The following is a 15,965-nucleotide window of genomic DNA, read 5'->3' as shown; positions in this document are numbered from 1 at the left end:
CACTAGAAGATTTAAATAAGTATGTTAAAATTGAGTGTCAAAGATCACCCATTCTAATGATGTCATTTGCTTAGAACACGTATTTAGGCACTCAGAAGCAAATGTAATTTCCTTATGGTTCCCATACACGACCTTGTCCGTGAATCAAAAACCTTACATGTCTCAAAGCAATGTTGTACCTTATATTCTTTGCTCAGCTTTGAGTTTAGAGGATGTCATATTCCAACAATCGTGCGAAAAATGGATTTCCAGTCTCAGACATATATTCGGCTATGACAGTGGCAATGGGCGAAGCATCTCCTGTTGAAACTTTTCCAATCCACTCGCTGCCCTCCACCCTCTGTAATGGATGTTTCCCAAAACCGATTACAACGAAGACATTCAAGGCTTTCTTCACACTCAGGCTGAATGTGTGTTCCGTGTCCTGTACAAGTTCTCCGTGCAAAGGGGATACCAATGAGCTGTCACGCCAGCTATTGTAGGATTTGGGGAAGCTCAAATAACTGAGGTTATCAGAAGGGCACATGAGTACGTATTGGAATAGACAGTCATACGTGTTGGAGTCTCTGGTGGCTCCGTACAGACTGAAGATGTAAGAGCCTTTTCTGGGACAAGCCACGGAGTAAGACAGGTTAGAGTGTGTCCTGATTGTAGGAAAGGCGTACCTGTCAATGTCCAAGAGGGAGTCGCCATTACTGTCGTAGTACTGAAGCGTATGCGTGAACTTTATATCGTCTCTGACGTTAAAGTCAATTCGAATGGTGTTGTTAACCATGTTGACTAGAGGGTCGTGGTGTGAGTTTGTGGACACACCCAGTGTGGACATCAGTGGAGTTGATCCCAGTGTCCACACGGGTGGGTAAGTAGTAGATTTAGGTGACTCCGCATACACACCAACTGGATCGTGCAGAATACGAAGGCAGAAGACACACTCCAATACATCAGATGTGCAGCTATCCCCGGCGTACACGGACAGGTAGTAAGATCCCGGCTGTGGTGGCACAACTGTCAAAATAATCTGACTCCCAACACGGCGCTGAAGCACATGGTTTGTAACCTGTTCACGCGGTGACTCGCACATTTCCAGTCGTGACTCGACCTTCAAATGGTCTAATGCATCTAGTTTTATTTCAACGAAATTATTTTCCGTTTTCAGTAGGGAGGGTGTGACACAAGAAAATTGCAGGCCATGCTTGAAAAATGGTGACTTTACAGACGGCAAATTGGTGAATTCCTCAAAACCCCATGTCTTATCAAGAAGCTGCCACTTTGGGTCATCAGGAAAATGCTGATAAATGTGTTTCTCGGGGTCAGTGAGAAAACAGAACTCGTCATATTTGTGTAGAAGCCGAGATGAACTCTTTTCACTTCCTGTCATGTGACGAGCGGCCCACGTGCAATTGACGAACCTCCACGTACCGTCAACAGCAACAGCGTTCCAGGAGTTCCTGTGTGACTTGTGATCAAGGGGCATGACGGGTCTATGACCGGCCCCTTTTGAGTATCCCACGATGATTTCTGAATGCATTCCTGCTTGTCTGAAAGAATAAGAAACCATTTGTCAGACACAACTTTTCAGGTAATGCATGGAAAGAGCTAATGTAATGAAATGCCCCACTTGTTATTTCAGACGTTTTAAAACTGCCTGACATCAGTAAAATACTGCGTTTGTTTGTTGTTGTTTTTAGAAATTCTATTAAATCCTGCATTTTGTTTTTTTTTCAGCAAATAAAATATCTCAGTGACTGTTCTCACCTGCAGAGATTCTTGAAAAGCTTCTGACATTGAACCCCTCCATGTCCGATGACGTTTGGACCACCCTGTGGTTTTTTACTTGCATTTTTCTGCTCCATGGCAATCATCCATCGGAAGAGAACTCTGACAGACAAAATAGTGAGTCTACATTTGTAACTGAGTGAAAATTTCAATAGAAAAGAAATCAGGCAACTGTAACACGGTCGTTGCTGCTGTAGATTTACTCACCAATCTGTAGTCTTTTGTAAAAGAGACAAGCAATACTAAAAGTTTATTCACCGGATATAATTATGCCCTCACGTAAGCGCAATGTCAATAGTAAATGTCAACATGTGCAATTTTATATGAAGTAAAACATGAATTACACGATTTTAAAACATACCTTGCTTTGTCTAGTTAAGTTTTGCAATTTTCCGTCAAGTCTCTCACCAGCTTGCTGCTGTCAGTGTAGTGATGCTTGGCCACCTGCAGATATGTTATTATTACAAAATTACTTGAAAGTCTGTGGTTTCATAAACAAATCCCATCACCCTAAAGTCACCAGAACGTTTAAGTCAGTATATAGGGCCGAGACAGTTTTCCTATCGTACGTTACACTGAGACCTAAAAACTTGTTCAAAAATTATGAAACGATTTTGCCATGGCAAACACTGCGTTATTTGCTGCAGAAGAGCGGCTCTTGAAAACCAGGTACAGCTTATGTACATTGGGATTTTAACTGGAATGTGACGATTTAAATACACACCTGTATTGCGTGGCTGTCTAGATGCTTAAACTTTGTGACATCTGAATAGAGATCCCTTTTCAGTGTAACAGATGGACGGACAGCAGGCTTAGATAGAGCGGGTTCGACAAGGATTTCCTGAACATTCGATGTCTGTAATAAAATTGCTAGCCGTTACCAAGCAAACACATTATCGATAATCATTTATTTCTTTGATTGGTGTTTTGCGCCAAACTCAAGGATATTTCCCTTATTCGACGCCGGCCAGCAGACCTTCTAATCATAACTTTATAAACCATGTCACCCAGTTTTAAACTATGTTACAAGGCAACATTGTCGATTGCCTCAACTTCTTTTGTTTTTGGTGCTATGTATGGTTGAGGAATATTTTTGTGATATTAGTGCAACAAAAAACGTTAGGATTTAGAATATGGTAAGTCACCAGTTGGTTGTATCACCTGTTTGGAACTTATGTCTTCACAGATGTTTTCGTCTGGGAAGAGCTCAACAACACATGTGGCCGTACTGTCATGCTGAAAGGAATGGCATTGCTTTCTCAAGTTTATCCCCTGCAACTTGTTATACTTCTGCGTGTAAATGTCCGCGTCGACTGCCACTTTGTCAAAGGTTTCAGTCAGATCAGTGGTTGACAGCGATTTCATCGCACTTTCAAGACGGTTTACAGTTTCCGCTGGTGACTCTCTCTGACCGGAAGTTGATTGTGTTAAGGCAAGTGGGGATGCTTGCAGATCATAACTACCATGGCAATCTCCGCTCTAAAAGTAAAAAAACCCCATAAAATATGACTAACATGGCAAAGCCTGGGATGAATACTTGATTAGAAAAAGTAATTGATAATGAATGAAATACCAGTTAGGCAGGTATAACACTTTCACCTAAAGACATACGTGTACTTGCAGACGTTTTTATCCTGATTGATTTTATTGACATTTAACAATGACATGTTGAGAAACAGAAATCAATATTACACTGTATATCTAGCTTTATTTATACTATACATGCGACGTTTCGTTATACATACTAACAGCGTTTTCAAGCGTAATGATCTTGCAGCAATGGGCTCTGTAATGGAGCAGAAATCGGAGTGAATGAGGCTGTATAAGTAGGTTAACATTACAAAATGAAGAAGAGGCTTCAAAGATCCCGTTCTACAGTGATAATTACTCCCAAGTTCTACGGTCAGAAATTTTCACAATCGTCTGTGAGTTTTGAGAGCATTTGTCAGGTAACCAAAAGTATTTTTCACGATTTCATTTCAGTCAGTATGAAACCACTTCATTCATCATATTTCAGCTTTAATTTTCACTCGAAACTAAAAAGTTTGAACCAACGTACCTTAGAAATAATAGGTGAATGACAGCAAAGGTCAACTGATTTCTTTTTGACAGACAAAGCCCGTCTTAGTTGCTTGACTTTAGCTCTGAGTTTTGAGCTCTGAAAAATGGCCTCAGTCACGGCTTTTGGGAAGCTCCTCTTCTGGTCTGGAGTGACGAATGGAGTGAGGAATTGCTCAGGCATTTTGTCGGGGAAGGAAAAAGTGGAAAGGTTACAAAACTTTAAAATCCCTGGAGCCAGGTCAAGAGAAACCCTGTGCTTGTGAGTAAGAGGTGTTTCGGTGGAACTGGAGAATGGGGTGATTTCAAGCCATTTATTGCTATGTGTACCTGTCACGTGGTGTGTTCCCCGTGTGGCATCTCCCCTTGTGTCTTACGTCAGGCAGGGTACTAAACTCTGCCTCTTCTTCGCACCAAACATATCCTTCTCTCCACATGACAAACAGAGAAAGACAACCCCCTCACCCCCGACAATCCTGTTAGCACGTCGTCAGCCACCCTGTGTTCTATAATACCCTGTGCTGGATACAGGAGGGGAGAAGGGGTGGCTTTCTCTTCTGGAAAGCTTTCAAGATGGTAAGGAAAGGTTGATTAACAAGGTGTTCTTTGCTGCAAAGTCTCTGTGGGTAGTGTCATTGTTTAAATAGCTTAAAACTTGTCAAATTCTTGTCTGAACCTGATCAGCATGTCCAAATGAATGAGGGGTACCCGTATACTGAATAAAGTATACAATGGCCCACTTAGTATGGAAACCTTGCTGGGTTGGACATCTTCTGATGTTGTTTAATTGCGTATTATTTATCCAACATATTTGTCGTAAGATAATTCTCTTTCAGAGAAAAGGATTATATTGCTTTCTGATGCTGCAGGTATATCTGCAGTTATGGAGAGAGGTTGTTTGTTTATACTGTATGAGGAGCTCCTCTTCCAAAATTACAATAACATGGGTTAAATTATAAAAGGACGATAGGACACTGGGCTGAAGAGGCAATATGCCCTACGAATACATCGTTTATCAAATAATTTCTGTAAGATAATTTCAGGTTTTCATCGTCAGATAAACCCATTTATAGTCGCGTAGATTCGCCACCAAACAAATACACGTTCATAAGGTGTTATAAAAGTTGTCACTTTCAACAGACAGAGCAGTGTGTGAATATTGCCTTCTGCATGAGGTTTGTCTAGCGTGTGCATTTAAGAACTGTCGTTCTGGAAAAAACAACAATCCCAAGAATATCAACCTAGCTGATCAACATATTGAAATAGTGTGTGTATCTTTTAACGATGCTATTATTATTTAGCTAAGCCGATTAAAGTGTTTATTATCAAAACATCGTGCCACAATGTCCCCGGATAACAGTGTCGCGTTGAAAATTAAGGTACACATCCGTACAAGGTCTACATGGGGTTATCATTTTATTGTGTTCCAATAATTGTTCGAGTTTAGAATGTCAAATAAATCAAATAAAGAAAATTAGAAGCCTATGGGCGTTTAAGTTACATAATTACATAATGTGGAGACACGGCTGTATAAGTTACTGCAATTATTCACTGAAATTCTTCCTGATATTACAGGATATCAAATCCAAGTAAACAGACAATGTTCATCCCACTGTCTGGAGGAAATGACACATGACCAGTATCCAAACCTTCAACATGTCAAGACGACAGAGAGAAGATGGTTTTAGTTCACCTAAGGCATTCGAGTGTCAGGTTTGATGTCTGCAGCATGACACTCTATCCAGACAGTGAAATAAACAATGTCTGCGAGGGATAGGGCTGAACGACCAAACAATGCGTCTAAGTAGCAAATGGTTATGGGACTCCTGTGATATACCATCTTCTGGACATGTACCACCAAAAGAGTGTGGGGCTGTTTTGGTGGAACTCTCGGCAAATAAGAAAATAGTTTTCCTTCAAGAAAAGGTAATAAAAAGTGTCTTTCAGTGGAGCATTAAGTAACAAAAAGAAGAAACATTGCTTGCTAGCATGTATGGAATTACTGAACTTTATTGAATTCCAGAATCTTTTCTTTGACATCCTTTGCCTTTATACCACAAATGTTATTGTACAAGATGTTTTATGCAATCATTTCATTTGAAATGTACATCAGCCTTATGCTCTCTGTGCTCAAGGTCTAATTCTTTTAATATATTATAGGCAGATGAAGACCTTCCGAAAACAGTATTCTTCAGACCAGTTGATACAGCTGGTCTACAGAACTATCTTGACAAAAGTAATCTCTGTCAAACAGATTTAGTTTTGAGACGTTCTGTCTACCCTGTGTACAGTTTAATTGTGTGATAGCATTTTAAACATCTGTGATATCAAAAGACATGCTGGGTCAGGTTGGGAAGGGAGGAGCTGCATGAGGTAATTCTAGGTTTACAGTAAAATATGTCGATGTTGAAACACTGCAAGAGTCACACCATATCAATCACCGACCAATCACATCTCCGCCTTGTTTCCTTACGCGTAAAGAATTTCCAGTGTCTTGCGACATGCACAATATAAGGTACTTCAATGCTTCATGACCTAATTGCGATTGCTCGTGAGTTTTCTAGTTGACAATGTTATTTGTTTACATGAATATTACCACACATTTGACAACTTTCTCAAAACGCCTTTTCTCAGTAATCCGTTTAATATCTTTTATTGTGATGATAAATGTCCGTTTTCTGTTTGTGCAATTGATGTGAATTGGTACATAGACCGACACTATTGTAGTGGGGGTAATTCCAGTTAGTCGAAACTTGGCAATACGCTTCTACACCTCGTATGTAATACACGTTGCTCATTTACTCGTCATTTATGTTGGAGTCATATATGTAATACCTCTATTTAGACATGAAATTCATTCCATTCATGCAACTGATTTGTTAGATTAACAACTGCGTGCGTTTAGATAGTAGTTTGGGAGTCTTATGCTGTTTTCAAGCTAAGGCTAAAAGTTTAATAACTAATATAACGGGAAACCTTACTAACACCTTCTGGTGTGTTGGGACTGGCTGGTCCGAACCCCAAAACCTCCCCCCTTTCCACTTTTTAACACTGGGTAGTGACCAACCTTTACAACTTCATTAACTTGTGTTTTCAGTGTTCCTATCTTTTCTTGTATCAATCTTTTCAGATTAGGAAAGAACCCGGGTATAACTCTTCTGGATGGTGGAGAGGGAATCAGTTACTTTTTACATATTTTGTATCGGATAATTTATCATTTATATCTGAGAGTACAAGATTATTCCTCCTCTTAAGTAAGAAGTTATTGGCTAATGATGTTTGTTTGTTTTTTAAGGACGAGCCGCTCTTTTCCCAGTCTTTCAATGCTATTTGATGAGTTTCAAAATAGACTCATGGACCAATGCGGCGAATAGCTTTGTTGAGGCTTTGTTATAGTCAATTAACATTTTTGTGTGCAACATGGACGTCTTCGGAAGCAAGCACTCATTAGTCCATCAAATCCACCATTAAATAAATACACGTATGATGAAATATGTCACTCGAAAGAAGCAGGGCTGTGTGTGGCATCGCCTTCTCGGCAGGGTTAGTCTAAACTGAGTTTTTAAGTATTGTCATTCTGACACAAACACAATTACAAGAATATCAACCACGCTGATCAACCTATTGAAACAATATGTGTATCAGTGAACGAGGCTTTTGATCTTTAGCAGCCACTTAAGGTGTTTACTATTAAAACATCCTGCCAGATGTCCCTCCTGATAACGGTGTCACATTGAAAATTAAAATACACATCTGTACACAGAATACATGCCATTATCATTTTTTTCCCATTCATTGTTAGAGATTGTAATATACATATTCTGCACAACGTATTTTACTTATCGGAAGTTAAAGGAATATCTTTGATGTCCCTACATTTTACGTCTCTCTTAATCACTGTTACGGTATTGAAAACAGCAACAGAAAACAGACTCAGTGACTCAATATTACAATGTAAACAATGCTTTATATATAAAATGAGACGTACAGTTTTACAGACAGTTCAACAACAACAACATAAAAAAACACACATGAGTATTACCGGTCTTTAATAGTTTCCAGTTCACCTTTGCATCCCAAGGAACGCATTCCAGGAGATCCAACGTAAAGACCATGGGATAAACACACAATTCACACAAGTCACAAATTCTCCCAGTCAGGTACTTCGCTAGGTTAGCGAACGCGAACACAGTACACAGGTTACACAGAACTGGAACAGTCAAGCCTTTGAATGACGTCACACCCGCAGACCACAACACACTGTAAATCCAGGCATGGAGGTATAATCCACTTTAGAACAGTCACAGCTCCCGCAGAAACTCACAAACGAGCCGTTGAGAGACGTAGAGTAATGTCACCTTGTGGCAGAACGAACGTCCTTTGCAAAACTGAAAACTTCAGTTTAGAGTCAGTGACGACCTTGTCGGTAAGATGAGGTCAGCGTGTTAAACAAATTACACAGTCAACACTGTATAATCATAATAATAATCCGAACACCAATAAACGTGACTTCCGCAGAAATTCACATAAACCAGACATCAGTACAACTGTGGTACACAAACGGTGCAGGCATAGAAATCTGTCCTCCCAACGAAACTGGCATCACCAGCTCATATCAATATAATGGACTCGATACGAGAGCGTCGCACACTCTCCTGGCTCCCAGTGGATGCAGCAAAAATACCTCCTCTCTGCACAGAAAACACGGCTTATATACGTTCCAGGTGGATTCAACTATTCTTAAACACAGAATTGATAGCCATTGAAAAAAACGAAGCATTGAACAAGGTGCTTTCTATCCGGTCCGCGCTGTACAAATATAACAGGGCCTGTTATGCTTTCACAAAGGTCCGCAGACTAACAGTACATGAAAACGTTAAATAGTCATACATAACAATCACCACCAATTTTTGTCTTTTGACTACATGCTATATGCGTCTCTAACCCATGAGCAACACCACTTATCACTAAGGCGGCTTTTTTTTCTTTCTACCCCTTTTCAACAAGTTATGACAGAGTTCTATCCTGCAGTTATACATAAAGCTGTACATATGTACGGAAAATTGTACGGTTCAAGAGGGAATAGTTTGTCATTCAATTACTATTTAGACGCGGATGACAAATGTATGTATACTCTCAAGTAAAGCGTAAAACACCCTTCTATCAAATGCATTTAATAACTGACAAACCAATGTCTTCCACCTTGCAGACAAAAGAGAAAAAACAAATGCATCTGCGAACAAAAAATTATTTATTAAACAACACTATGAATGTAAGCATAGCTTCGTTATAAATATAATGTAAGTAACAGCAAAAGTACTAGAGCATTTAAATAAAAACGTTACGGTTCAGGGTAAATGACATCCCATTCTAATGATGTCATCCGCTGAGACACGTAATCAAGCACTGAGGAGCAAATTAATTTCCTCATGGTTCTTATACAAGACCTTGTCTGTCAATCAAAAACTTTGCATGTCTCAAAGCAATGTGTTTGCTGAGCTTTGATTTTAGAGGATATCATATTCCAACAGTCGTTTGAAAAAGGGATTTCCAGTCTCAGACATATATTCGGCTATGACAGTGGCAATGGGCGAAGCATCTCCTGTTAAAACTTTTCCAAACCACTCGCTGTCCTCCACCTTCTGTAATGGATATTTCTCCGAACCGATGACAACGAAGACATTCAAAGCTTTCTTCACACTCAGGCCGAATGTGTATTCCGTGTCCTGTACAAGTTCTCCGTGCAAAGGGGATACCAATGAGCTGTCACGCCAACTGTTGTAAGATTTGGGGAAGCTCAAATAACTGAGGTTATCTGAAGAGCACACGAGTAGGTATTGGAACAGACAGTCATACGTGTTGGAGTCTCTGGTGGCTCCGTACAGACTAAAGATGTAGGAGCCTTTTCTGGGACAAGCCACGGAGTAAGACAGCTCAGAGTGTGTCCTGATTGTAGGAAAGGCGTACCTGTCAATGTCCAAGAGGGAGTCGCCATCACTGTCATAGTACTGAAGCGTATGCGTGAACTTTATATCGTCTCTGACGTTAAAGTCAATTCGAATGGTGTTGTTCACCATGTTGACTAGAGGGTCGTGGTGTGAGTTTGTGGACACACCCAATGTGGACATCAGTGGAGTTGATCCCAGTGTTGACACGGGTGGGTAAGCAGTCGATTTAGGTGACTCCGCATACACACAAACTGGAGCGTGCAGAATACGAAGGCAGAAGACACACTCCAATACATCAGATGTGCAGCTATCCCCGGCGTACACGGACAGGTAGTAAGATCCCGGCTGTGGTGGCACAACTGTCAAAATAATCTGACTCCCAACACGGCGCTGAAGCACATGGTTTTTAACCTGTTCACGCGGTGACTCGCACATTTCCAGTCGTGACTCAACATTCAAATGGTCTAATGCATCTAGTTTTATTTCAACGGAATTATTTTCCGTTTTCAGTAGGGAGGGTGTGACACAAGAAAACTGCAGGCCATGCTTGAAATATGGTGACTTCACAGACGGCAAGTTGGTGAATTCCTCAAAACTCAGTGTCTTATCGAGAAGCTGCCACTTTGGGTCATCAGGAAAATGCTGATAAATGTGTTCCTCGGGGTCAGTGAGAAAATAGAACTCGTCATATTTGTGTAGAAGCCGAGATGAACTCTTTTCACTTCCTGTCATGTGACGAGCGGCCCACGTGCAATTGACGAACCTCCACGTACCGTCAACAGCAACAGCGTTCCAGGAGTTCCTGTGTGACTTGTGATCAAGGGGCATGCCTGGTCTGTGACCGGCCCCTTTTGAGTATCCCACGATGATTTCTGAATGCATTCCTGCTTGTCTGAAAGAATAAGAAACCATTTGTCAAACACAACTTTTCAGGTAATGCATGGAAAGAGCTGATGTAATGAAATGCCCCACTTGTTATTTCAGACGTTTTAAAACTATCTGACATCAGTAAAATACTGATGCGTTTCTTTGTTGTTGTTTTTAGAAATTGTATTAAATCCTGCATTTTGTTTTTCTCAACAAATAAAAAATCTCAGTGACTCTTCTCACCTGCAGAGATTGTTGAAAAGTATCTGACATTGAACCCCTCCATGTCCGATGACGTTTGGACCACCCTGTGGTTTTTTACTTGCATTTTTCTGCTCCATGGCAATCATCCATCGGAAGAGAACTCTGAAAGACAAACTAATGAGACTACATTTTCAAATCAGTGAAAATTTTCTGAGAAAAGCTATCTATCAACGGTCACACTGTCGTTGCTGCTGTAGTTTTACTCCCCAATCTGTAGTCTTTTGTGAAAGACACAACATATAGGAAAAGTTCATTCACCAGATATAATTATGCCCTCACGTAAGCGCAATGTCAATATTAAAGCACAATATGTGCAATGGTATATGAAGTTAAAACATGTATCAGACGATTTCAAAACATACCTTGCTTTGTCTAGTTCAGTTTTGCAATTTTCCGTCAAGTCTCTCACCAGCATGCTGCTGTCAGTGTAGTGATGCCTGGCCACCTGCAGATATGTTATTGTTACAAAAATGATTTAAAAGTCATTGGTTACATAGACAAATCCCATCACCCTAAAGTCATCGTAACCTTTAAGTAAGTATATAGGGTCGAGACAGTTTCTCTATCGAGCAATACACTGAGGCCTGAAAACTTGTTCAAAAATTTGAAACAATTTTGGCGGGGAAACACTGCATTATTTACTCTCGAAGAGGCAGCTCTTGAAAACCAGGTACAGCTTATGTACATGGGGATTTTAACTGGAATGTGACGATTTAAATACACACCTGTATTGCGTGGCTGTCTAGATGCTTAAACTTTGTGACATCTGAATAGAGATCCCTTTTCAGTGTAACAGATGGACGGACAGCAGGCTTCGATAGAGCGGGTTTAACGAGGATTTCCTGAACATTCGATGTCTGTAATAAAAAGGGTAGACGTTACCAAGCAAACACATTATCGATAATCACTTATTTCTTTGATTGATGTTTTTCGTCGAAATCAAGAATATTTCCCTTATACGGCGCAGTTCAGCAGACCTTCTAATCCTAACTTTATAAACCATGTCACCCAGTTTTAAACTATGTTACAAGGCAACATTGTCGATTGCCTCAACTTCTTTTGTTTTTGGTGCTATGTATGGTTGAGGAATATTTTTGTGATATTAGTGCAACAAAAAACGTTAGGATTTAGAATATGGTAAGTCACCAGCTGGTTGTATCACCTGTTTGGAACTTATGTCTTCACAGATGTTTTCGTCTGGGAAGAGCTCAACAACACATGTGGCCGTACTGTCATGCTGAAAGGAATGGCATTGCTTTCTCAAGTTTATCCCCTGCAACTTGTTATACTTCCGCGTGTAAATGTCCGCGTCGACTGCCACTTTGTCAAAGGTTTCAGTCAGATCAGTGGTTGACAGCGATTTCATCGCACTTTCAGGACGGTTTACAGTTTCCGCTGGTGACTCTCTCTGACCGGAAGTTGATTGTGTTAAGGCAAGTGGGGATGCTTGCAGATCATAACTACCATGGCAATCTCCGCTCTAAAAGTAAAAAAACCCCATAAAATATGACTAACATGGCAAAGCCTGGGATGAATACTTGATTAGAAAAAGTAATTGATAATGAATGAAATACCAGTTAGGCAGGTATAACACTTTCACCTAAAGACATACGTGTACTTGCAGACGTTTTTATCCTGATTGATTTTATTGACATTTAACAATGACATGTTGAGAAACAGAAATCAATATTACACTGTATATCTAGCTTTATTTATACTATACATGCGACGTTTCGTTATACATACTAACAGCGTTTTCAAGCGTAATGATCTTGCAGCAATGGGCTCTGTAATGGAGCAGAAATCGGAGTGAATGAGGCTGTATAAGTAGGTTAACATTACAAAATGAAGAAGAGGCTTCAAAGATCCCGTTCTACAGTGATAATTACTCCCAAGTTCTACGGTCAGAAATTATCACAATCGTCTGTGAGTTTTGAGAGCATTTGTCAGGTAACCAAAAGTATTTTTCACGATTTCATTTCAGTCAGTATGAAACCACTTCATTCATCATATTTCAGCTTTAATTTTCACTCGAAACTAAAAAGTTTGAACCAACGTACCTTAGATATAATAGGTGAATGACAGCAAAGGTCAACTGATTTCTTTTTGACAGACAAAGCCCGTCTTAGTTGCTTGACTTTAGCTCTGAGTTTTGAGCTCCGAAAAATGGCCTCAGTCACGGCTTTTGGGAAGCTCCTCTTCTGGTCTGGAGTGACGAATGGAGTGAGGAATTGCTCAGGCATTTTGTCGGGGAAGGAAAAAGTGGAAAGGTTACAAAACTTTAAAATCCCTGGAGCCAGGTCAAGAGAAACCCTGTGCTTGTGAGTAAGAGGTGTTTCGGTGGAACTGGAGAATGGGGTGATTTCAAGCCATTTATTGCTATGTGTACCTGTCACGTGGTGTGTTCCCCGTGTGGCATCTCCCCTTGTGTCTTACGTCAAGCAGGGTACTAAACTCTGCCTCTTCTTCGCACCAAACATATCCTTCTCTCCACATGACAAACAGAGAAAGACAACCCCCTCACCCCCGACAATACTGTAAGCACGTCGTCAGCCACCCTGTGTTCTATAATGCCCTGTGCTGGATACAGGAGGGGAGAAGGGGTGGCTTTCTCTTCTGGAAAGCTTTCAAGATGGTAAGGAAAGGTTGATTAACAAGGTGTTCTTTGCTGCAAAGTCTCTGTGGGTAGTGTCATTGTTTAAATAGCTTAAAACTTGTCAAATTCTTGTCTGAACCTGATCAGCATGTCCAAATGAATGAGGGGTACCCGTATACTGAATAAAGTATACAATGGCCCACTTAGTATGGAAACCTTGCTGGGTTGGACATCTTCTGATGTTATTTAATTGCGTATTATTTATCCAACATATTTGTCGTAAGATAATTCTCTTTCAGAGAAAAGGATTATATTGCTTTCTGATGCTGCAGGTATATCTGCAGTTATGGAGAGAGGTTGTTTGTTTATACTGTATGAGGAGCTCCTCTTCCAAAATTACAATAACATGGGTTAAATTATAAAAGGACGATAGGACACTGGGCTGAAGAGGCAATATGCCCTACGAATACATCGTTTATCAAATAATTTCTGTAAGATAATTTCAGGTTTTCATCGTCAGATAAACCCATTTATAGTCGCGTAGATTCGCCACCAAACAACTACACGTTCATAAGGTGTTATAAAAGTTGTCACTTTCAACAGACAGAGCAGTGTGTGAATATTGCCTTCTGCATGAGGTTTGTCTAGCGTGTGCATTTAAGAACTGTCGTTCTGGAAAAAACAACAATCCCAAGAATATCAACCTAGCTGATCAACATATTGAAATAGTGTGTGTATCTTTTAACGATGCTATTATTATTTAGCTAAGCCGATTAAAGTGTTTATTATCAAAACATCGTGCCACAATGTCCCCGGATAACAGTGTCGCGTTGAAAATTAAGGTACACATCCGTACAAGGTCTACATGGGGTTATCATTTTATTGTGTTCCAATAATTGTTCGAGTTTAGAATGTCAAATAAATCAAATAAAGAAAATTAGAAGCCTATGGGCGTTTAAGTTACATAATTACATAATGTGGAGACACGGCTGTATAAGTTACTGCAATTATTCACTGAAATTCTTCCTGATATTACAGGATATCAAATCCAAGTAAACAGACAATGTTCATCCCACTGTCTGGAGGAAATGACACATGACCAGTATCCAAACCTTCAACATGTCAAGACGACAGAGAGAAAATGGTTTTAGTTCACCTAAGGCATTCGAGTGTCAGGTTTGGTGTCTGCAGCATGACACTCTATCCAGACAGTGAAATAAACAATGTCTGCGAGGGATAGGGCTGAACGACCAAACAATGCGTCTAAGTAGCAAATGGTTATGGGACTCCTGTGATATACCATCTTCTGGACATGTACCACCACAAGAGTGTGGGGCTGTTTTGGTGGAACTCTCGGCAAATAAGAAAATAGTTTTCCTTCAAGAAAAGGTAATAAAAAGTGTCTTTCGGTGGAGCATTAAGTAACAAAAAGAAGAAACATTGCTTGCTAGCATGTATGGAATTACTGAACTTTATTGAATTCCAGAATCTTTTCTTTGACATCCTTTGCCTTTATACCACAAATGTTATTGTACCAGATGTTTTATGCAATCATTTCATTTGAAATGTACATCAGCCTTATGCTCTCTGTGCTCTAGGCCTAATTCATTTAATATATTATAGGCAGATGAAGACCTTCCGAAAACAGTATTCTTCAGACCAGTTGATACAGCTGGTCTACAGAACTATCTTGACAAAAGTAATCTCTGTCAAACAGATTTAGTTTTGAGACGTTCTGTCTACCCTGTGTACAGTTTAATTGTGTGATAGCATTTTAAACATCTGTGATATCAAAAGACATGCTGGGTCAGGTTGGGAAGGGAGGAGCTGCATGAGGTAATTCTAGGTTTACAGTAAAATATGTCGATGTTGAAACACTGCAAGAGTCACACCATATCAATCACCGACCAATCACATCTCCGCCTTGTTTCCTTACGCGTCAAGAATTTCCAGTGTCTTGCGACATGCACAATATAAGGTACTTGAATGCTTCATGACCTAATTGCGATTGCTCGTGAGTTTTCTAGTTGACAATGTTATTTGTTTACATGAATATTACCACACATTTGACAACTTTCTTAAAACGCCTTTTCTCAGTAATCCGTTTAATATCTTTTATTGTGATGATAAATGTCCCTTTTCTGTTTGTGCAATTGATGTGAATTGGTACATAGACCGACACTATTGTAGTGGGGGTAATTCCAGTTAGTCGAAACTTGGCAATACGCTTCTACACCTCGTATGTAATACACGTTGCTCATTTACTCGTCATTTATGTTGGAGTCATATATGTAATACCTCTATTTAGACATGAAATTCATTCCATTCATGCAACTGATTTGTTAAATTAACAACTGCGTGCGTTTAGATAGTAGTTTGGGAGTCTTATGCTGTTTTCAAGCTAAGGCTAAAAGTTTAATAACTAATATAACGGGAAACCTTACTAACACCTGGAA

General features: G+C 39.9%; 2 protein-coding genes across 2 annotated transcripts; both read right to left on the bottom strand.

The window, feature by feature from the left end:
* Positions 1 to 205: 205 nt before the first annotated feature.
* LOC135476925 (kyphoscoliosis peptidase-like) lies at positions 206 to 4,018 on the bottom strand. Its single transcript, XM_064757071.1, has 4 exons — positions 3,836 to 4,018; positions 3,065 to 3,255; positions 1,756 to 1,878; positions 206 to 1,538 (listed from the first exon to the last, which is right to left on the bottom strand). Exons 1-4 carry the CDS (start codon positions 4,016 to 4,018, stop codon positions 206 to 208), a joined length of 1,830 nt encoding a protein of 609 aa, XP_064613141.1.
* A 5,323-nt stretch (positions 4,019 to 9,341) lies between these two features.
* LOC135476924 (hillarin-like) lies at positions 9,342 to 13,156 on the bottom strand. The gene is made up of 6 exons (XM_064757070.1): positions 12,974 to 13,156; positions 12,076 to 12,393; positions 11,639 to 11,770; positions 11,276 to 11,358; positions 10,893 to 11,015; positions 9,342 to 10,674 (listed from the first exon to the last, which is right to left on the bottom strand). Exons 1-6 carry the CDS (start codon positions 13,154 to 13,156, stop codon positions 9,342 to 9,344), a joined length of 2,172 nt encoding a protein of 723 aa, XP_064613140.1.
* Positions 13,157 to 15,965: the final 2,809 nt, after the last annotated feature.

The sequence above is a fragment of the Liolophura sinensis genome, chromosome 10 (assembly GCF_032854445.1).
Source record: "Liolophura sinensis isolate JHLJ2023 chromosome 10, CUHK_Ljap_v2, whole genome shotgun sequence".
Taxonomy (NCBI): domain Eukaryota; kingdom Metazoa; phylum Mollusca; class Polyplacophora; order Chitonida; family Chitonidae; genus Liolophura; species Liolophura sinensis.
Note: the sequence above shows the minus strand (reverse complement) of the source record. Positions and strands in the feature narration are given on the sequence as shown.